At 35.1% G+C, this 25,023-nt stretch overlaps 1 protein-coding gene across 6 annotated transcripts in view; it reads left to right on the top strand.

Annotated features, from left to right (window-relative positions):
• Window positions 1-23,373: 23,373 nt before the first annotated feature.
• Window positions 23,374-25,023, top strand: part of POSTN (periostin) — a 37,154-nt gene continuing 35,504 nt past the window's right edge. For all 6 annotated transcript variants that reach the window (XM_012469831.2, XM_012469830.2, XM_012469829.2 and 3 more), the window contains exons 1-2: window positions 23,374-23,534; window positions 24,846-24,944. In XM_012469831.2, coding sequence (XP_012325254.2) covers window positions 23,416-23,534; window positions 24,846-24,944 — 218 coding nt within the window. In that variant the 5' untranslated portion in view covers window positions 23,374-23,415. The remainder of the gene's footprint in view (window positions 23,535-24,845; window positions 24,945-25,023) is intronic.

Here is a 25,023-nt window from a genome sequence, read left to right as displayed (position 1 = left end):
AATATTGAATTTTAAGAGTTCTTATATACTGTAGATACAAATGCATTATCAGACACAAGACTTGCAAATATTGCCTCAATTTCTGCAAGTTGCCTTTTCACTTTCTTGCTGATGGCCTGTGAAGAATGATTTTTTACAAATTTGATGAAGTCCAATTTATCAAATTTTTTTTGGTTGTTTATGCTTTGTGTCATATCTAATAATCCTTTGTTAATGTCGTAAATATTTATTTACTTTAGTTTTTTCTGAAAGTTTTATAGTTTTGGCTCTTATATCGAGGTCTTTGATCTATTTTGAGTTAGTTTTTTAGATATTCTGTGAGGTAAAGATCCAACTTCATTCTTTTGCATGTGGCTATTCAGTTGCCTCAACACTATTCTTTTCCCATTGAATGGTCTTGGCACCCTTGTCAAAAATCAATTGACTCCATCAAAGAATACAAAATTTCAGTTACATGGAAGGAATAAGTTCAAGAGATCTATCTTACCATACGGTGACTCTAGTTAATAACAAAGTATTGCATACTTGCAAATTGCTAAGATAGCATATTTTAAGTGTTCTCACTACAGAAAAATTGGTAACCATGTGATATTATTTAGCTTGATTTAGCCATTCCACAATGTGTGCCTATTTTACAACATCATGTTGTGCACCATAAATATATACATTTCTTTCTCAACTGAAATAAATAATAATAAGAAGAATACAAAAAGTAAGAGAAAAGAGAAAAAAAGTAAGTTGACCATAGATGGATGGATAGATGTTCTGATTTCTGGACTCACTTCTATTTCGTTGATCCATATGTCTGTCCTTGTGTTCTGACTACATTATCTCAATCACTGCTGCTTGGTAGTACTGAATTCAGGAAGGGTGAGTTCTCATATTTTGTTCTTTGTCAGGACTGTTCTGGCTATTCCGGGTCCCTCGCAATTCCAATTTAGAATAACTTTTCAATTTCTACAAAGAAGTTAGCCATGATTCTGAAAGAAGTTTCATTAAATATGTATGTCAGTTAGGGGAATATTGCCATTTTAAGAATATTACATCTTCTAATCTATAAACATCAGATATTTTCCCATTTATTTAGATCTTCTTTAATTTCTTTCAACAATATTCTGTAATTTTCAGAGTATAATTTTGTACTTTTGTTGAATATTTGTCTAAATATTTTATTCTCATTGATGCTATTGTGAGCAAAAAAATTGTAATTGTCTTTTAAGGTCCAAATTATTGATGCACAAATACATATACAGAAATTCATTGATGTTATAAATATATTAATCAAAAATTGATAAAGTGAAATTCTGGACACCTCTTACTTTAGAAGTTTTTGCTAACTAATGATACAATATCAGGGGGAACCAATGATTTTTATTGCTAAAGCCATTTAACTGTTCCAATAGTTTTGAAGGCAGTACATATCAATGCCAAGAATAAAATATTGTATTCAAAGATAGAAATCCACATTTATGTTCTGATTTTTACTTAATGGTTTTATATTAATTGCCATATATAGTGTCTATATAACTTTTGCCAATTTAAATTACAGTATGCTACATGTGTTAATGACAAGTTTGTGGTTACAAGAAAACCTAGTATTATTACCCATTTCAGTACAGTGTAATGTATATACACAAACTTCCTGATGGGGAGGGGTTCCTTTTTTTTTCTCTTTTTTTTTTTTTTTTTGAGACAGAGTCTCACTGTTTCACCCACGCAGGAGTGAAATGGTGTGATGTTGACTCACTGCAACCTCTGACCCCTGGGTTCAAGCAAGTCTCCTGCCTCAGCCTCCTGAGTAGCTAAGATTACAGGTGCCTTCCACCACGCCTGGCTAATATTTGTATTTTTAGTAGAGATGTGGTTTCGCCATATTGGCCAGGCTGGTCTTGAACTCCTGACCTCAGGTGAGAAGAAACTTTTAAACTGTTTTGAATTTTATGTATGTATATGCTCTATCTTGTTATACATTAAGTAATGAATATAAGATATCTCACTTATAAATATCTACTTATAATTTCACTGATTAATGAGCAGTAAGGGGTAGGAAGTGGATTTAAATACTTGTTACTATTTTTTATATTCATAATTTTGATCTACTTAGTAATGAATTTTTTACCAATGGATTTTTGACATGACAACCATGCCCCAAAATTTCACCAGCTTTTAGAATCAATGTAATTCATCACTCTTACATACAACAGTGAAAAGAATAAATCTAGCCACTTTGGAGGATTCGTGTTCAAATTACTTCCTTACATTAGGCCATAGCCAGCCTAATTGGTTACATTAGTTGAAAACATGAGACAAAAAGGCACAGATAGGCTGGCCTGTGTGGGAAAACTAGGTCCATGATATTTGCAGATTAAGATTTCACTATGGATGAGAAAAAAAATGAGAAGGAAGATGTTAATGAGCACAACCCTACGTCTACAACCCTTAGGGGAAGAAGGATGAGAATTGAGCTCCCGACAAGGCCTTACTCATTTGCTCCTTCTTGTCCCTATCTACAGCAATTTAAAGAGAAAGAAATGTTTTTGAAGAAGTCAGGCTAATCATGGATGCAAATATTCTAAATACGTATAATCTCAATAAATGGGCGGGAACTTGGCTGCAATCACGTTTAATCAATGAAACTAGCCAAAGCCATCTCCAATCCAAATACCTTGGCAGGAATCTTCTGCTTTGACTATTGGACTTGGAAGCAAAAAGTTCAGTTTCTGTCTTTATCCTAGTGTCTCTATTGGCACATTCATAAAATGGGAAAATAGTTACTTAACTATTCTAGACCAAGGAGCTCAGTTATCATTACGATTTAAAACATGAAGAAATAAAATTATTTTGTCAAGTATAAAGAATTACGTGTGCATGATTCGTTTTTTCATTATACGAGGTTAACACTAAGGAATCCCAAAGATTTTAGGATTAAGTCATATATAAGTTCCTTCTTATACAACTGGGATCAAATAAAATGGCACATCACCTTAAGGAAGCAGAATGAGCCACAGGCTCAATCTGACCTAATGTATCAATGTAGCTAAACAATGAACGTCTGTCAGAATGGAAGGATAACCACAATTGGTAAAAATACCATTAGAAAAAGGAAAAGGAGTGTTAGAGAAACCGATGGCATTGTCCACTCAAATGCTTCCTTGGAAGGATGCTTAGCCAATGGACTTCGATCATTCAGGTCCTATTTCCACAACTGAACCAGTTGTGGAAATAAATGAAGATAGATTAGCTGGATGCCACTGATACCATGACTAAGAACTAATTTTCTGATTCTAATTAAGTCCCAATTATAGCTTTATTCATGGAACGAATGCACTAGTGATGTTGAACATGTATTCTGGTTTGTGTGCTAGCAATAACTATGGATATAAGAAGTGGTCATCCTGACTGTAGAAAACAAGCTCCTGCACTTGACAAACTCGAATCTGTAAGAGATGAGACCATGCTACAGATAATGACAAAGTTAGATTTCAGAGCCTGCAGGCAAAGAGCCAGACGCTGAATTAAGGGTCATTCATCAAGGGAGGCTAGTTTGTGAGACTTCCTGGCATGCAACCAGCTGGTATTTCTCAACGGGAATACATCTGTGCATCCCTAGGCACGTTTGCTAGTCTAAGAGCCAGAGATATTAGTATTATTGCTAAATCTCCTTGTACACACTATATCGCAGACCTACCAAAGTTTACTATCTCAGTACAATGTTGCTTATAACAGAATACTTGAAGCTGTGTGATTTATAAGTAAAATGAATGTCTTTCTTACAATTATGGAAGCTCAGAAGTCCAAGGTCAAGGGGTTCCATCTGGTGAGAGCCTTTTTGCGGGTGGGGATTCTGAGGCAGTGCAGGTCATCACACGGTGAGAGGGCTGAATGTGCTAGCTCAGGTCACTCTTCCCCTTCTTATAGAGCCGCCAGTTCCATTCCCATTCCCACCAGTTCCATTAATCCATAAGTTGATTAACCCAATCATAAGGGCAAAGTCCTCATGATCCAATCACCTCTTAAAGGTCTCATCCCTCAATACTGCCACACTGGGAATTAAGTTTCAACATGAGTCTTTGGAGAAGACTGTCAGTTCATAGTAGTTACTAAACACACACAAAATTAAGAGGATCACAAACACTATCACTGTAAGCTTATATCCAATTCTGAAATTTACATGTGCCAATTAAACTTATGCATATTCTACTGCTTGATTTGAAAGACCAACTGAAGCCAATAGTAAAGAAAGATGGAGAACTCAAGGAGGATAATCATGTCTGTAGCCTGGGTGGATACATAGTTCAAGGAATAATCAATGTGAAAGGAAGTAACCAAACAATCTAAACAGCTGTAGCCAGGCAAATGGCAGGAAATACTGAAATGAGAGAAAGAAAAGTCTTTCAAGAGAAAGTAGCTTACACTGACAGAGCTTCAAGAGGTCAAATAACATAAGATAGAATTTTGGGGGGAAAAAACAGAAATAAAGAGTAACATAGATTGGAGTAAGTTAATGAGATTCATGGGGTAGAAGAACAGTACACTGAAAGGTATATTGAAAATATTAAAAGATTCAGCTTCCACTTTCCTGCTTTACAGATAGATGGAATCTGGACAATGAACCACAACCACAAATCAGGGCTACATGAGGAGGTGGTTTTCTCAGGAGAGAATCAAGTTTTGGGTATGGAAAACTGTTCAAAATTATTTTCAAAGTAGAGGGTGATTATTTAAAACTACTTTTTCTTACCATGAAATAAGTAAATAAATAGTTGTTTCAGAATTTAAAATGAAAAGATTTTTTAAAAGAAATCACAAGAGAGAGCCTGGTAGGGTGGCTCACACCTGTAATCCCAGCACTTTGGGAGGCTGAGGCAGGTGGATCACCTGAGGTCAGGAGTGGCGACCAGGCTGGCCAACATGGTGAAACCCTGTCTCTACTAAAAATGCAAAAATTAGTCAGGCATGGTGGCACACACCTGAGATCCTAGCTACTAGGGAGGCTGAGACATGAGAATCGCTTGAACTCAGGAAGCAGAGGTTGCAGTGAAACGAGATCGCACCATTGCACTCCAGCCTGGAATAGAGCACAAGACTGTCTCAGGAGAAAAAAAAGAAAGAAAGAAAGAACGATATCACAGGAGGGAATAGATGACTGGAAAAATAACATTAAGGGTAATTAACTATATAACAAAGATATAAAACGGGATGTCTGGCGTGTTTCAAGGTTTACCAAAATACTTGGTTTCCCGAGTTCTTGGGGCACTTGGGAGGAAGTATAAACATTATTTGTATTACTTTTCTGTGTGGGAAAAAATCAGTCTCAATTTTGATTGTGTTTCTGAGGGAAGCTTAACCCAGGTGAGATGGCATGTGATGGGATTTTAATTAGAGATTATGATTCTAACCCAGGAATTCTAAATAGTGATAGATTTCTTCATTTGCTGAATAAAAATTGTAACTGAAATCAACAGTGCCTTAAGAATTGTTGCTTAAAACTAAGACAGAAAAAACTGAGATGTGTTAAAACATGAAAAACGTTTATTCAGGAGAAGACAATGAATCCACTGTAATTTTTATAGTAGGTTGGTAAAGTTAATTTCTAGCTCTCAATTTTTATGATAGTTTTTAAAAATCATCAGACTAACATTTTTTTAAACCAGAGACTTGTGTTGTTTCTCTGTGTATTTTCTGCCTCTTTCTCTCTGAAATACTTCTCTAGAAGGGCAGGAGCCCTATCTATCTTGTTTATAATTAATATTTCCAGTGTCTGTAAAAGTCCTGGGGCTTTACTGTATACCTAACAATTATTTTTGAATAAATTTTCTGAAATGTTTCTCATACTACCACTTCACTTGCCATCCTGATTTCCTCTATTAAGTCAAAGAAGTAGGAATGGTAAAATTATAAACTCAATGGTTGCCCAAAATTATAAATTTTATAGAAAATTTAACAAAAAAAAAATATATGTTGAACATTTAATTTAACTGAGAGATTTTCAGACATTTAATGTAACTCATATAGGTTGTTAGTAGTTTACAGTTTCCTGGTTTTCTCAGTGAAGAAAAAGGATTGAGAAAACTTAGCGTTGTACCCAAAGTCATATAACATGTTTATGGAATATGATAGATTTTACCATAAGAATCTCATTTCAAAAAGAAGAGGGAGGAAATGAAAATAAAAGGCAAAAGGTAATGGAGGGTAGGAGGAAGAAGACAGAAGAAAAATTAACTCCTCTTAGAATGAACACTTCACCTCCTTATAACTTTCATAAGAATTCAATCTCATAAATTCCATTCTCATTTCATTTAAAATTGTTAGAGAGTTCGCATGATTTTTGCAAGTGACTCACAGCTAAAAGCTAGTGGAGCTGGGATTTGAACTTGGATATTTTATATTCTGAAGCCCATGTTCTTTTGGTTATATCATAGTCTTTGACAGTAAGAGAGAAAAGAGAGGCAGAATACTCTGAGCTCCACTGAGAATCCAAGCTAACTTTCTGAACAATATATTTGGGCTGGTTCTTTCACTCATGGTAAATTGAGAGATACGGTGTTCTTTATTTTTTATGGATCCTCATGTTTCAGCTAGCTGGAGGTACATTGTTTGCATTTACCTATTAATATTATACTAAAAATAAAATTATGTGGAAATTAGGAATATTAAGCTATTGTCCCTTAAACATAAAATTACTATCATAGTTAATTATTTTCTCTCACATTTGAGAACCTGTCAGAGAATCCATGTTTGTTTATAAAAACAAACAAAAAAGAATATTTTTCTTTTATTGCTTTCTGCCTTTACAGAGCATCTATATGTACAGTCACCATAAAAGTGTAAAGAAATCCACGCTGAAATTAGCTTAGGTAGTTATCTATGGAATAAAACTGGAATATCATGTGACAGTAAGTACATTTTTCATTAAAGATGCTTTTGAATCTTGTGTTTTCAGCTGATAAATGCAGAACAATCTTAACAAGCTGTGCCTACTCTAACTTTTCACATCTGTCTGTCTGTCTGTCTTCAGTATCCACGCTGTATTTCACTGAGTCATGTCAACACCAACAACAATCATTGTAGACTCTGATAAAGTTTTCTATCGTTTATTAGGTCAGTGATGTATATAATTGCATCAAGTAAAAAGTCAAAAGCTATAGAAAGTAAAATCAGCTTTATGTGCAGGGAAAGAAAAGAAGCAATTGCATCACTATAGAGTCGAAGCGTATTCTATTGTCACGATGTGATGTTTTACAAAGGTTGATTGCACACATTTTAACTGAGAGCAAACTTAAATGTTGTTTTCCAAGTACCACACTTTTAAGAGTTGTTATGAAATTTTTGATACACAGTCCTTTGCCTGCCTCTAAAATAAGATGAATATTACAATTTGCAGCATCCTGGGATGGGTAATTTCAGCTATTGGACAGAATTGGCTATTGGCTAGTAAAAAGAGAACAAATAGGGACACTACTCTCTGCTATTATCCTCTCCCCCACGTGGGTCACTAGTTCTCAGGAGCAATGCTGGCTTTTTCTTCATAAGAGAATGCTCTTTTGACTTGACTCAAGTAGAAAAATAATGGCAATGGTCACAGTTTAACTCTTCTAACATAAGCTATTGCAATAGCAATCTATTTATTTCCAACCTCTCACCTTCTGTTAAGAAGCAGATGACATCTGTGAAGGAACTGCTCTGCAGAAGAGAACAGGAGACTTGAGAAAAATGTGATGAATGTATGTCCCAAAATTTTACTCAAGTATAGGAGGAAGAATTACGGGTTTCAATCAGAAACAGAGTGGCACAAGGATAACTTCAAACTGATTTTGACCTTTGAAAACATAGGTATGTGTGAGATTGTGCACTGGTGTGTGTGAGACTATATTACAGGCAGGAAGTAACCACAGCTTGGTTCCAAGTTCAGAGGAAACTATCTAAGGTACTCTTTCCCAATGGGGGAAATTTCCACAATGGCAACTGTATTAGTCCATTTTCACAAAAGGCAAAAGGTAATGGAGGGTAGGAGAAAGAAGACATTTTACCTCCTTAAAATTTTTGTAAGAATTCATCTGATAAACTCCATTCCCATTTCACTTAAAATTAGAGAGTTTGCGTTATTTTTGCAAGTGACTCACAGCTAAAAGCTAGTAGAGCTGGGATTTAAACTTGGATATTTTAAATTCTGAAGCCAATGTTCTTTTGGTTATAACATAGTCTTTGAGAGTAAGATGGAACTTAACTGTCAAAGTAAGTTCTGCCCAAGAACTGCCCGAGACTGGGAAATTTATAAAGGAAAGAGGTTTAATTGACTCACAGTTCGGCATGGCTGGGGAGGCACTACTATGAAGAACTGTCCGAGACTGGGAAATTTATTAAGGCAAGAAGTTTGTTTAATTGACTCACAGTTCAGCATGGCTGGGGAGGCCTCAGGAAACTTACAATCATGGCAGAAGGCAAAGGGGAAGAAGGGCACCTTCTTCACAAGGTGACAGGAAGGAGACGTGCCGAGTAAAGGGGGAACAGTCCCTTCTAAAACTATCAGATCTCACGAGAACTCAGTCACTCTCAGGAGAACAGTGTGGGGGAAAATATGCTCCATGGTCCAATTACCTCCACTTGGTCTCCCCCTTGACATGTGGGGATTATGGGGATTATGATGATTATAATTCAAGATGAAATTTACGTTGGGACACAAAGCCTACCCATATCAACAGCAAACTCAGCTGATGGTATAAACACACTGTAATGCACTTAAGATTTTCCCACTCTCCCTGTTCGTTAGTACCATGAAATTCCCTATAGGAGGTATTAATACTAAATATAAGAAAAGCTACAAAATGTTATTCATGTGCTGTAGATTTTTTTTACAAATACTGACCATAACACTTTCTAAATAATATGTTATTATTCCCATCATAAAGATGATGAAACTAAGTTTCAAAAAGTTTAAAAAGTCGCCAACATCACATAGCCAGTAGAACTGTGCCAAGATGCAAATTCATTGTTTCAATAACAGATGCTTGAATATTATAGAAGAAGATCACATACTGTATGCTATTAAAAACAAACTCTCCGCCATTTTTCTTTTACATATTTCATGCTTTGAGTTTCACAGTTCTGCCCTCTTCTGTCCATGATTGTTCATGAGAACCCAAGGTTTACATTTGAGAATGCCCCTAGTGAAAGGAATCTCAGAAATGTACAAATGAGCAGATTCTTCTTCCTCTGCAGCTTCAGTGGAGACACACCACTTTCACTCGTACAACTAGTTCAGTGAATCTCACCTAACAGATGCCAAGCCAATAGCAATCTTGTTTCTTTCTCCCATATGGAGACTTCTGTGAAACTGCTTAGCTGTTAACTTTGTTTTCTGTTATCATAAGACAGTCTTTGGACATACAATTTATATATGGTTCCTTGCATCAGAAATTGTTTCTTTAACCCAGAGAGAAGTAATCTATCATCCCTAAAAGTTCTGTCATCATAACTGATTATCTTACCTAATATATTATTATGCAGGAGTAATGTTATAATTGGTATACATCTAAAAGGCATAATTATTTATAAAATTATTTGTTAACAAACAGTCTTTGGTATTTTCATCTTGTACTACCATGAATGAAGATATAAACAATTTTTTAATTCCTTAATCAGAGGAATATTTGAGAGCTGTTATTTTATTTAAATTAAGAGTGTACTATAACTATAGAATTTCAAGTTGGAGGGAATCTTTACAATAATCTATTCTAGCAGTCTAATTTCAAATGAGGTTCAGCGAAGTAAAACTATATTTCAAATGTTGCATAGCAAGTTAGAGATAAAAGCAACACTGGAATCTAAACTTCTGAATTTCTAAGCCAGCATCACAAGTTATATCACAGGACTGGCCTTGAGGACTTGTCACACTGAATGGCATCTGTTACTGATTAAATGCTATATTTTAGAGATTCCTGTATAGGCATATTATACTACATGAGTTTTAATTGGGATTCCTCAAAACATGATGTCATCCTGTGGTAGGATGTATTCTAGCTCTATTTAAATCATGTGCAAAGACTATGTCGTGGTATAATAAGCATGACATTTATGCCAAGTCAAGTTCAGAGAGTTTGAAAAGTGGATTTATAATAATTTATAGTACTCAGTCTCCTTGTAGGACGTCTTCTGGGTACTACTAAGCACTAGTGACTGTAATAAAAATATGAGCTGAATTTCTCACAGTTTGGTTGCTAAAGACTTATTTTGACTAAGCTAAGGCACTGTAAGAAGTCCTAAGAGTTTGGTTTTACTTCACAATTCATCACATAGGATTTACTGTAACTTAACTTCAAGAGTTTAGTTGCCTTAGCAATAAAATGTAGTTAATCATAGTACATGGCATAATGAATTATGAGAATGAAATGAAATCAAGTGTTTCACAGTGTTTTGAGATACAAAAAACTATAATAAACAAACTTGGGCTAGTAGGTCTCTTACCTAAACTCAACTTACAACTTACAGATGCCACATAAGCAAGAGAGAAGTTGAAGGATGCTAGAAGGTAGTGCATACACACACACACACACACACACACACACTCTCCTTGGATAAAAAGACGTGTTTACTTTCAAGGGGAAGCTTGGGGACAAAATGGTAGTTCATGACATTATAGAAAAAGAACAGGCCAGAGAAGAGATTTCTAGCCATCTATCACTAAGGGATCGGATATCTACAATGTTCCATAAGCATACGTTTGGATGTTACGCAGCAGTCTGACATATTAAACGATCTGCATATAGCTACATGGATAAATTTCGATGAGCAATATTGAGTAAAATATACCTTCATTATCTATAGCAAAATATTATTTGTGTACATTCATAATATACGCACACACAAAGAAACAAAACACGATACATTTTTTTCCTCCACACACATATATTTACAATGAACTGAGTTTCTACAGGAAGAAGAGAAATGCCTTGTGGAGTGAATTTTTTAAAAAAGAAAACAATCATGAAATAGAACAAGAGAGGAGGCTTAAACTTTTCTTTACTGGCAGTGTTCCATGAACTAAGAAATATCATTACCTCCGCTCCGCAAATTCCACCAAGGAAAAGGAAGGAAGGAAGGGCAGAAAAAAGAGTAGTAAAGGAGGAAGTGCTGGCTCAAAGTTCGGTTATGCCTCACCTGTCTTCACTGTTGCTATGGAAGAGTATCCCAGAACAGCTCCACAGTAACCATTCCAGTGATGCATGGGATTTTTAGCAAGGAAAAATTGTCATTTTATTTTATTGATATCTGTATTCACATGTACATATGTACACATCTATATGTATTTGTATACAAATAGATATATTTGTATAAAGACTCACGTCTTTATAATCTGCTTTGATAATAAAAGAGTTATTAAAAAATTGTGGGTGGTCTGGCTCTATGTTCGATATCTGACCACTAACAGCTTTCAAGCCCCACTCCTTTTCCTTTCTCACCTCACATCTAGACAAGCCAAGAGAAAAGGCCACACACACACCCTTTTTTGATACTGGTGGGAAACTCAAACTACAGAAACCCACACTCATGTGCAAGCCCCCTCACCCTGGCTGAGAACTCTAACTCCTATAAAAGCCTAAGTCAGTCCTTCTCCTTCTGATCTCTCAAGCCACATTTGAACCTTCCTGGGAGCCCATCCTGCTCTCTACAGAAGGCATTATAAAGACAGTAATAAATCTCTAGACTTTCTTGACATATCCATGACATGATCAGTCTCGATATTCGGTCCAAATTTGAGGAGTGGAATTGATCCTCCCCCTTTGCAGAAGAACTACAAATCAAAAGAGAAAATAAAATAATCACAGAAATTAATTTCCGTTCTCCTCATCATTCTCATCATAATGCTGGCCTGAGAAACCAGCACATAGTAAAAGAAAGTTGCTAAACAGAAATGCATTGATTACCTTTTATCCTTCTGCTTGAAATTGCCATTAAATCTAAGGGTAACAGATTTTATGATTTTATCTATACTTCATTTTGAATAAAATAAAAATAGCACTTAAGCAAAATAAGTCTTTTCTAAGCTACAGGGAATATATTACTATGGTAACATGATCCCCAACAGAAATAGCAACACTGATCTTGACATAGTCATAGGATTACTTTTCTCTCGATAAGCATATAGATAATATGTGCAAAGACTTCAAGCAGAAAACCTAAGCTATAATTTCACACAACCTCGTAATGAGATTCTGTAAAGTTTTATCCTTGAAGTCACCATGCAAAAGAATCCAAAACTCCTATTTGGACAGTGCATGGTAATAAGGGTACGAAGCCATAGTTGCTTTTTCAGGGCACACCAGCAGAATTGAAACTGTGAGATACTCCATACTTTTAACTTGGTAGCAACTCTGTGTGTCTTCTGGCAGCCAAACATAAACAATCAAAAAACAGAAGCAACAACAAAATATTTTGCACCTTTCTAGAGAAAATACTAAAAGGAATTTTAAAAATTCAATTTAAGGCTGGGTATAGTGGCTCACACCTGTAATCCCAGCACTGTGGGAGGCCAAGGCAGGTGGATCACTTGAGGCCAGGAGTTTGAGATACGGAAATTTATTGCATATCATCCTTACACATTTGAATAATATTTCAGATATGTCTTTTTTTCGTTTTAATTTAGGTAGGTTCCACTTTGAAGGCTTTTGTCTGTGTAGCCTCTCCATATCGCCAAAGCTCTAAATATACAACCCTCTCAGGAAAATTATTCAGTGAGAACTTTGTCTTTTGGTGACCTGCACTTTCTCCTCTCCAGCTCCCTCTATCTCTCATTATCTCCCCAGAGTTGATTTTCTGAATAGTTTGAGCAGGTGCTTCTACATGGTTTTCTCCTCACAAAGTTGCCTTAATCCTATAACTTCGTATTTTCCTTCATCTATCTGCTTTGCAATTTAAACCACAGTTTTGCACACAGCCCACTCTATCTTCAACAAAAAATAACTCTGGGTGTTTGCATGGTTATTTTCGGAGCTATTGTATGACAGTTTCTTGGGGTCAATCATTATTCCTATAAAGACAGAAAAGTAGGTATTGCTTAGTGGCTTTTAAGGGTCTAACTTGACATAAATCAATACAGATTTGATAATTTTGATAGTAATGCTCACTTCTGTCAACTTTGACAAGATACGAGATTTATTTCATTTGGACATTTAACTTAAAACCTCTGTCCTCTATCAAAAATAAGTCTTAAAACATGTCTGAGGGATTGAAAAGACAGATATTATTAGATGATTGTTCAGCTAAGGAAATTGAGGCACGGGAAAGTCAAGCTATTTCCCAGTGACCTCACAGCTGATGACTGAAAAGTTCAGGGGTCAGCCCAAGCCATCTGACTGCCAAAGTAGCAGCCTCTTTAAAATATACAGCACTAAGCCGGGTGCGGTGGCTCACACCTGTAATCCCAGCACTTTGGGAAGATGAGGAGGGCGGATCACCTGAGGTCAAGAGTTCGATACCAGCCTGGCCAACATGGCGAAACCCCATCTTTAAAAAAATAAATAAAATAAAATAAAATAAAATATACAGCACTGCCTCTCTCTTGGCCTCATGTCTTTAATTGTTAATTTTTTTTTTTTAAAGTCTTTTTACTTTTGCTAAGATCCAAACTTCTCTTTAAACGTTAACGGGAATGTGGAAGTATCTGTGAAAGAATGATCAAATAGAAAGGTTACGGAGAAAAATAAGGATAAAATAATCTTTGCTAAGGGAAAGACCCCAAGGTACAAATTTTACAACAAGTTTGCTCAGGGTTTTTTCTAGCTTTTTCTAGCAGAATCTGATCTCAAGCAGAAAGACCATAAACTCATTTTAACCTTAAAAAATAAACAGTTCATAACAGATTAAAGTGTTACAACTGCTTCTCAGGAAAGGTGTACCCTAACAGATGAATGTTTTTTTAAATGTCTTCCATACAGTGGAATTTCAGCCATCATCAAGTAGTTGGAAGATGTTAGGATGAAGAAGAGTCTCTGAGAACCTACTCAGTAGGAATTTTTCAACCCAGGATTTTACGCTTTCTGTGTTGTAGACTTGTTGGCTTGGACGAACACCATTCAATAGGCTAATTCCAAACATTGTCCATCTCACTTTCATATGTTTCAATTGTGTGAAGTCATAAAACTACTTGACTCGAAAAACTGATCCTACGAATAATCTAATCTAATTACTTTATTTTGAATTAACCTTAAAAAACACAGTCTTGACAACCAGTGATGTAGACAATTCCTATAACAATACATTAGAGTCCAAATTAGTAAAAAACATGTTCTTTCCTATGTAAGTATGAAGTCCCTACAATTTTTAGGGTTTAAGCGATAGTATACATCCATTAATCCTACATCATTTGTGATGTCTTTAATTTTACTTTTACATATGTCATCAATTCTAAATATTGTGATTAATAGTGCTTTAATTAATTGTCTTTTAAGCTGTTTAAGAAAAGGAATAAGCAGTATTTTACAAACACCTACAATTTCCATTTCAGTGCTTTCCACTCTTACTAGTAGGTCCAGATTTCCTGTTAGCATTTTGCTGAGCTTGAAGAATTTCCTTTAGTCGCTAATGATGCATTCTCTCAATTTTTATTTATTTTTGGTTCATCTAATTTTTAGAAGAATGTTTTCTATACATAGAAAATTCTAAGTTGACTCTTTCTTTCTCTTATCAGCAGTTATTATAGCTGTTACAAGAGCCACTGACATGTTCACAATGGAATTTATTAGGGATAAATCCTACATAATTAATTATTTACTCCATCTCTTCATATCAAATTCTCTCTAGTATAGGCTACTTAATTTTTCTGATTTCCAATGGCCTTTTTGAGTTTTCTACATCAGGACATGGACATGGAAAAATTAAATTAGTATACTTGGTGACATGGTTAATTTTCCCAGCACTCAGATTTAAAGTGTGTGCACTAGTTTTGGTTTTTGTAAGAGCAGAGAATGAAGTTCCTTTCCTTTTTTTCCCCGTGGCAATTTAGATCAAAACAAGGTAAACTGGATCTTTATGTCTTTTTGAGTGTGGCTGATATTCAAATTGAAGCACTACTGAGTTCAGTTATTCAAATTGCCTTCATAACTGACTCTGCTTTTAAATCAACTGAAACTTAAAAAGCAACTTGCATAAATACCTATTTCACAGCAAAAAGTCACACCTCTGTAAATTCCTTGAGCAGCACACACCATGTCAGGGCCATGAAAAGCCTGTAAATGCCATTGCAGTATCACTATTATTTTTCTCTGATAAATTACAGAGTACAAAAGCCCCACAGTTTAAAGGCAGGGAAATATATTTATAATTTTCATGACATCAATTTATATAATAGTTCCAAGAATGTCCACAAATCCTAATCAAGACAAATATGAAGAGATCCATATCTCAGCCCACCATAAACAAATTGCCCAAACCAGAGATACAAAAGAAAAAAAAATCCATAGAAAAAAAAGATGCACTATATCCAGAGGAAAATGTCAGGAGAGTCAACTTTTATCAGAAACATTGCAAGCCAGAAAATAAGAGAAAAATCTTATAATAACTGCCAAAACGAAAAAGAAAAAGTCAATCTAGAATTTTCTATGAATGGAAAATATTCTTCTAAAAATTAGATGAAACAAAAATAAGTAAAAGCTGAAATAATGTGTCATTAGAAACTCTCTTTATAAGAAATGCTAAAGGAAATTCTTCAAGCTGAGCAAAATGATAACAGGAAATCTAGATTTACTAGAAGGACTGGAAAGCACAGAAATGGTAAGCAGTAGGTGTTTATAAATATTACTTATCCTTTGTCTTAAATAGTTTCAGTGATAATTAAACACTATCAATCACAGTATTTTGAGTTCACAGTTGCAAAAAGAAGTTGCAACCACTAGAGGTCAGACATTTAAATCTGCAATATAATGCTTCGTATTACTAAATGCTAAAATCATCCAGTTTAGAATTCTGTATCTTAATTTTCAAAGTATTTTCTAAATTTTTTTTAATTACTTAAAGTCCTTTCCTATCTAAGAGCTCAAACCATGCCCTGCCTTGGTGGATATATGTTTTACCCTGTGTTTAATTTGAACACAAAATCCCAAAGGAAAATGTAATCCAGGAATACAAAAAGATGGAACACCATTAACAGGGTGATTTTCTGATGATTTTCTAAAAATAAGTTAACTATTTGATGTATATCACTTGGCAGATTTTAAAGTACTTTCACATACATGATCTACTTTAACCACAGGTTAGTGGACTCTAAATCATTTCTAGGTCTACCAGGAGTTTCAGGGTTTGAACACCATTTCCCAATGGACACAAATATTTTGAGTCTCCTGTCATCAAGTGAGTCTATGTGCTCTCTTCTCCTTTTTGGGTTGACTTTTGGTGGCTTCGACCATTAGCATATGTGGCAGAAGATGGCCACAGGCACTCCGACATCAGCTCATAAAAGACCATGCATATTCTGCCTTGTTTGCTGGATCACTGAGCTGTCATATGTCTAACTCCTCTGAGGCCATTGTGTTGGAGAAGCCACATGTAGGTGCTCTGGCTGAGAGTCCCTGTGGAGCTCATCCTTGCCAATTTGGGGACACATGAGTGAATAAGCCATGTTGGCAGTGGATCTTGCACTCTGTCGTGTCCTAGTTGACCAACACAGTTATTGAAATCACCCCAGCCATTCTGATCTTCCCAGCTGAAGCCACAGATATCATGGAATGGTATGGGTACCTTATAAGTAATTCCCATTCTGCACTATCTGAATCCTTGACCAACTGATACTGTAAGTGTATTAAGTTGGTTGCTACTTTATGGCACTAAGTTTGGAGTGATGTGTCAGGCAGCAATAGGTAACTGCAACATCCAGGGGAATTAACTGAGCTCCCCCACCTTCCTTTCTGCTTTGTCAAACCTGAAATGTGTAAAATGTGGGTCAACCTGGGCAAATGAACTATTTATCTCAATTACTCTCTGGCTATTAATCTTGTGAGAGAAGAGGGAAAAAAACTAAAAAAATTATCTGCCACATGGTAAAGATACATCCTGACAGATGTTTAAATGCAACTGAAAAATTGACATATCTGCTTCTAAATAGAGGTTCCCCAAATAATCTCTCATGCTGAAGAATTATTAATTCATCACTTCTGTGGTTTTATACTGCTTAGATATAAAGTCAGCTTCTCATTTTAGCAGACAACTCACATCCAAGTTAATGATTTCTCTAGCACACTGTACTTTGTGTATGAATTTCAAACAATGCAAGTATCCATTTAAGCCATTATAATGAATATGCTACTGTTGTTATTATTCAACTAACATCTGCATACTTGTGTTTGTTTTACTTAAAGTAAAAATAATTTGCTAAAGGTAAAAAATGTACTGCTCTGTGTTCATGTGTTCCTATAAAACCTAAAAGCAGACTAAAAAAAATTAAAGATTCTTTTCCATAACTGCTCCAGGCCTTTTTTTCTGAATAAGAACCATAGAATTAGTTTCTGTGTTCACTGGAATAGTTTCTTTTCCACCCTTCACCCCGACCTCTACCCTTTAACATTCTCTAATGGGATCACTTTTTTTCTTGTTCATTATATACTGAGAAGCTAAGACATCCAAACCCCTGTTCAGGTCCTACATGGCCTGAAATCCTGTAACTCATGTAATTTCACTTTAACTTATCTAATTCCACTTCTTCTACAAGTATGTGTCCTTAAGAACAATAATTAAGGTATAAAGAGTGTTGCACATTTGTTAGCATAAAAAGAAGAGCAGGTCTTTTCCATTTTTCCCCACAGTACTAACACAGTATCCCGAGATTGCTTTGTATATAGGACAATATAAGTGAATAAAAACCTTCATCAGATGCATGCATCTTAGAGAGGAAAGCAGAAAACCTCATGATATATGGGGAGAACAAGAAGAAATCTGGAATTGAAACAATATTCAATTTCTGCAATTGGAAATTCATCACATAAGATCATTATCCGGTGAAGTGGAGAAACAAAGTTTATTTTAGAACAAAGTATATTCAATGTATTTGAGAATAGCTGAAAGATTATGATTGAAAAATGAGGAATAACTCTACTTTGGTTGGCACTTTTCCTGGGAAGAAATCCGAAAAGCTTTTCAGATGTAGAGAGGAAGCATATATAGACCCTGTACTACAAACACTGGAAATAGACGAAGGGATTTTGAGGACAGTGTTGGACACAGACAAATCAGCAGGGAGGATATATCAGCAGAGAAATGGAGGTTTAAGCATGGGACCTGAGAGTATTTCTATTTCAGAGGGAAAGGATCCAAGGAAAGTGATAAACGGTTGATTACAAATTATGGAGTTATCATAATTTAGACCATTCTTTCAAAAGACCAAATGCTCCAGATGGGATGTTGAAATTTCAGTACTATGAAAGATGGATGGCTACAGAGTTCTTTTAATTGCAGCAATTATCCACCCCTTCATCTTACAGTCTAATCTGGAAGAATATTAAAAGTTATTTGTGGGCAGGAGACAGATGATGAGTGGGGTCTTAATTACCTCTTAAACAAAATCATCCAGAACCAAATGAGAGAGAAGATGCAAGGCATAATGTCAACAGTACCAGGGGCTGAGAAGTAAGGGGTAAATAAATGTGAGAGGGAACCAAAGAATGAAATCACACTGCAGAAGTGATTATTTCCAATCATTTGTCTGAAGTAGAAAAATTCTGTCATCATTTCTAAGCACATGTCACTATTTTATGTCAGAAACAAAAAACCTCAGAAATTCAGATTTAAAAAATGAAACTATTTTCACATACATGGAAAAACGGGACTAGATTCTTCAACTTTTATCTAGATTTGGCATCGCTTATTGTGACCAATATGTATCAGCTTCAAAATATTTTATGTAAGAGTGCTTTATTAATTTTCAGTCATTTGTCATTTTGAAACACAGGTAAAATGTCTAAGATTTTTGTGTCAGTTTTATTTTGGTTATTAATTTAATCAAAATATAATAGATGGTATCTGTGCTTCCAGAAACATTGTACACTATACTTTCTCCACTAGATGTCTCCAGAGAAATACAAGTAAATACTGCTAATAAAGATACTGTTAATAAGCACCCAGTTTTAAAATTGCAAAAGTACCCAGTTCAATTGTGGTCAAATAGGTTACATTGACTAACAATATTTAATATGAGAGTGGACCTGACACTTGATAGGCTTTTAAAAGATGTGACAGCTTAAAGCTCTACAGAGAAGATGGCATATTACTTGCATTTATTTCAGAAAGCCTTTTGTCTTGCTTCTAAATGACTTAACGTTAAAGAAACATCACCCCATGTTGCTTTGGGCTGCAGTTAATCATCTCTTTGTCTGTATATAATTTCATTAGTTTAGATCTGTTAGGCCAGAACATGCTTGGAAGATTTATGGAGTATCCAGAGGAAATCCATTGGAAGTATTACATCTAAAGATGTCGTGAGAGGGCCCAGTTCTTGTAGACTAGACAGTGTGTCCGCCACAAGTATCTGACCCTATATATTTCTTCTTTGGCTTCTTCAAGTTGTTCATTGATGTTCAATTTTATTTGGGCTCTATGCATATTTTAAAAAGGAAAAAAATCATGAAATCTAATTTTTGTTTAATTTGAATTCCTACTACTGTAGGCTTAGTTCAGCCTAACCTAGTCATTTTAAGAAAATATTTTCACTAGCTCAAAAGAAACAAAGACCACTGGGTCTTTGCCAGAACTTCAATTTATAGGGCTGTTAACCTAGCTGTCAAGGAAGCCTGGGACCCTCACTAGCCAAGATAGTTGGACACCGGAGCGCTACCCCCAGAAAGTAGGGCACTAACGTCAAGACCTTATTATGTTTTACAAGTAAGTTGTAAACTACACGCAGTTTACAAATAGGACAGAAAAACAGCAAAGTGATATTCAAGAAACATTTTCACGATCCGTGACCTACATGTTAAAAAGCCAGGGTTTAGAAATAATTTAGCATAAATAGCTGCTCTGGATCGTGCAAAACCAAATAAATTTTTACTTTAAAAAAATCTGCATTTGGCTTGAGTATCCTGGTTTGTTGAATCCATAGTCTATGTCTTGGACAGTACAGGGCAAGTTTAAGGTTAGTTGCATGCTGGTGACAGTAAGCATGATATTACAATGACTTCATAGTCGTTGAAGGCTACAAGCCTTGTTACAAAGATCCACTAGATAATTTGCAAACTGCCAATAAATTAGCATCCTGATAGCTAGAAACAAATGACCCTGTCTTTCAGTCACATTATTTTTCTTCAGTTACATAATAAACCATTTATTTTTCATTAATGACTTATGTTTCTGGGTCAAATTTTATAACCCTGAAAGTCAGACTTAATTATCATCATTTCAATTTTCCTCCTATCTCCTAGGAAAATTACATGACCAATCCCAGGCTCAGTGTCTTTTTCTGATGCAGAAGAATAAGGGTCCTGTGTGGTGAGAGACAGAGAGAAAGGGGTGGGCGGAAAGGAGAGAGAGAAAATTTGACCCTTGATAAATGCTCTGAAAGGGAAGAATTTTGTTCTTTCCAAGATTTTCAATATCTTCTCTAAAACTTAAACTACTCTTTTGTCCATTCTTTTTCTTACAACTGTTTCCTTCCCTCATCCTACTCGAAACTTCCTGAGACTTCCTCCCATTATTAGGCACATAATATCACACTTCTGGTCTCACCTTAGATTTTTAAGTTCCAGTGCTATGATCTTTTTATATTACTCTAATTTTTCCTTCTCTTGGGATATTCCCCAACCTCTAAACTTGCAGGTAGTTTGTATGCACACCTGGCTTGCATTTTCAAGATATTTCTTGATGTCATCACTAATCCTTACTGTAAATGCTGAGAGCTGGTATTTGTTGATTTCCATGGGACTTATACAAATTTCAGAAATGACGCTTAAAATGGATAGACCTACAATGTCTATTACCTGTGAAAACAAAGATTTAAGATCTCTATTTTAATTGTATGAGCATATATCATGCTTTCCACAAAAAAAAGCATAAATCTGTCTCACTTGTCAGAAGGGAGCAGTAGTCTTTTGAAATATGACTGCATTTCCATCTTCACTACTCATTTCTTGCAATTATTTATCAACTGCAAGAGTCAGGATGAATGGAAGCTATTAATTCTAGTGGATAAAACTGGTTGCAAGGAACAACTACGTCGAAATTGTTTTTGAAAATAATACAATTTTAATTCATTCCATGCAATGTTAAGAAAGCAGGCAACATGGCAGGAAATTTTGATTCTTCCTTCACCTCTTATATTCATAATCAGGTCTATCAGTTATCATTCTGGACTGTATTTAAAAATATATATTTTTTACCCTTGATACTACACAAGTCTATATGTGGTAAGTAAATATGTACTACCTCATCCTTCACCTCCAGTCAAACCCTATTGGATTTGAGCAGAGTTCAGCCTCATTACAGAAAGGCTTGTAAGTAGTTACAGCAGTCTAAAGATGAAAAATGTGGCATTAGTAGAAGTGAGCATACCAGTAAAGAGTGCACAACTTTTTAGGATGGTGACCTTGGAGATGCTGAATACTTTGAGTTTTATTCATTCCTCTGCAATTTCAAAATTCTATTGTTATGTTTTAGAAGGTAAGTAATCTATATTATAATGTCTAACTAGTCTAGAGTTGAAGACTTTTATATACCTATGTTACCATGAATGTCCTAACAGCTAATTTAATAATATTAAGTAGAACTCATTTTCATAAAATAGTTTATCCATCCTAATCAATAAGCAGTTCTTGATCACTTACCATTTACACAACATAAGAGCAATAGAAAGCTACAATATAAAGCAAAAGATGACTTCATAAATATCGAGTCAGAATGATTCTATTCAGAGAAATGTAAATGATGGACTAATACTCTTCTTCTCACAGAGGACCAGGGACAGGATATAATTTATCCTCTCCAGCTCTTCTTCTGAATTGCCCCTTCATTTTCTATACCTTAATTCCAATATTTTCATATTGAAATGACCTCTCAATTATATTTCAGCATTAGTTGTTTCACCGTGTGGTTTCTTAATAAACTAAGCAGCAAATTGTAGAATATTTTACTATCCCAAGGCAAAACCTCGTAGTGAGTTTAAGCATAACTCAGGATACTGAGAATCCGCTCCTGCCCAATCCAGTTCCCTTAAAGGCCTTTCCATTAGAACAACAGGGAGAATCCAGACAAAATTTCCCTATCTCACCACTGGAAAAAGAACAGTGATATGACATTACAGAGGGAGCACTTTGTAACAAGATGTATTGAAATTACACTTTACGATGACGTGCAGCTTGTTATTCAAGGAAATTGATTGTGGTTACCATGCCAGCTCATTGTTTACTTCTGACATTCAGATTTCCTTTATCCAAAGTGTTCTAACATTTGATATATGTGCGGAGTAGTAAGAATGCACATTTTCTTGGCTAGGGATTGCATAGTGTAACATTGAAAGGCTTTAGTTAGTCTTGATAAAATCAGAAGAATCACTTTGGCAATGCCCATTTCCTAATATGTATTCAATTATTCTAGTTATCGTTAGATTCATAAAAATTGCTTCCAATGCTGCTCACCAGTGGTTAGATGCGCTGTGTAGAGGTGTTCAACATCACGTGAAGTATGCAATGAAAACCAGTAAAGCACAAATGTTTTTCCTTTCTGCTTCATTTCAAGAGTTAGATACATTTTTCAGAGTATGTTTGTGTTAACTCTATATGTTCCTTGATATTTGAAAAAAGAAAGGAAATGAGAGGTAGTGCTCTATTTTTGTAGGATAGCAAGGAAAATGTGGACTCTCCTACCTGATTCTTCAGCAAGTTAGATTCTTATTTCATATCTCACACCAGTTTTAAATCTATCCAGAGTTTGTTTTTAATCAACAGCCTTTACTCCCTTGTGATTGTAAGACTTGCATCTACCTTTGTTTTCTGGTAAAAATAACAAAAATAATCTTTCAGTTCTGATGTGAACTGCAATAAGACCTAACAATAATCTTGAGCACACAGACATGGTACATTCTCCTCTGAAAAGGATTGCAGAATCTCTTAAAACTCAACAAAAGAATTTTTCATAAAACCCTCTAAGATACAAAAGAATAAAACTGAGACATAAACATGCAGTGAGTCAGATGTTCATATGATTAAAAATAAGTACCTTCTTTATAATGAAAAGGAAAAGTAGCTCGATGTGTTTCTTAAATATAACTAACTGAAACAAATCTCAGCTGGCAACTCGAAGTTGCTGATGTTTCTTGGAAAGAGTTCACATTCTCAGGTTGATGCAGTGTTCCCTCCCACAACTCTGACATGTATATAAACTCTGAGCTCTGCAAAGCCCACTGCCAGTTCTCTTCGTGGACTAACTGCAACGGAGAGGCTCAAGATGATTTCCTTCTTACCCATGTTTTCTCTACTATTGCTGTTTGTTGTTAACCCTGCAAACACCAATGGTCATTATGACAAGATCTTGGCTCATAGTCGTATCAGGGGCCGGGATCAAGGGTAAGTCAGTGGTTTGGTTTTATAAACCATTTTTCTTGTTCCTTAGCTTGCTGTATGTTCAAGTATACATAAAGTTTCTCATATATGCCTGAGTTTTTTTTTTCTCTAATTATTATAAAGTAACGGGAAAGAAAGGAAAGTGTGAGTATTCTGTGATTTATCTATGCACTTTAAGCTTTAAGACTTAATTACTGTCTAAATAACTTGAATATAATTGCTTTTTATGAAATATTTTGTAATTTTAATCTAATTAAAATTTAGTTGGGCATTCTTTTATTATTTAATTTATTTGTGTTTTTATTTTCTTCTATCTGAAATTGGGTTTTTAAAATTAAAAAATCTATTGTTAGGGACTATCATTATGTAAACAGCTTTGAAATATCTCACATGATGTTAGAGAAAATTTATTTAAATTACCTATGAAGATTAAATACTGGGTAATGTAACCAGTTCTCTGAATTCTTTGAAGCATTTAAGTTACTTTTAAATTCTGAATTCTGTAAAATTTGCCAAAGGAATTTATATTTTATAGAACTAATGCAACTACAACTAAGCATTTTAAAAATTACATGTAATTTTGTAACTTATCCAACCATTTATAATTTTTAAGTGGATCTTGGCACTTCTTCCTATGCCTCACAGGGATTTTCATGATGTTCAAAAGCTTCTCTGACTTACAGTGAAATAAGATCTCTATCCCTTTAAGAAGGGAAGGAGAACCTTAAAATTGTGACAGAGGGTGTTCTAATCTGTTGCTTCCATTCAAAAAGATAAATTCTCCTTTATGCAACCAATTGTTTAAAAGTTAATATTAGCACTCATTTACTTCCGTGATTACTTACCTAGAAAATTACACAGTATAGTGTCTGTGTACATAGTAAATTTTGTCTCGTTTGCTCTCTGATCTCTCACTGTTCCAGAGAGCCCTGAAGTTATGGCCATCCTCCAGATAAGCACATGTTTGGTTTAAAAAGGGTCACTACATTATCCACTATTAAAAGCAATAAGGCACATAGAAATACAATTATGTTAGTACCGTCTGAATATTCCTATTTAACTTTTTGAAACACTTGTATTTTGCTCTCAGAAATGTATAATTTTTTTTCTCTGTCTCCCCCCAAACTCTTGCAGACTTTAGCTTTTTCAATTCAGAAGGATTGGGTCAAAAATTAGATTTGTACAAGGCTAGAATCATATCTTTGCATATCAAATCCACATCTTAACATTTTCTTCTATCATCTGATCTGTAGATATGAAAAAACAGTCATTACTAGGACATTAACTTTTTTTTCCTTTCCCTCTATCCTCCAGCCCAAATGTCTGTGCCCTTCAACAGATTTTGGGTACCAAAAAGAAATATTTCAGCACTTGTAGGAACTGGTATCAAGGTGCCATCTGTGGAAAGAAAGCGTAAGTCCTATTTTTTTTCATAACATGTCAGTCCCAAAAACAACTTTATGATGTATATACCTTCCCTTGGGTGTACACA

Source organism: Aotus nancymaae, unplaced genomic scaffold, assembly GCF_030222135.1.
Source record: "Aotus nancymaae isolate 86718 unplaced genomic scaffold, 86718_ANA_hifiasm-v0.15.2.pri h1tg000043l, whole genome shotgun sequence".
Taxonomy (NCBI): Eukaryota; Metazoa; Chordata; class Mammalia; order Primates; family Aotidae; genus Aotus; species Aotus nancymaae.
This window is presented reverse-complemented; position numbering and strand designations above follow the sequence as displayed.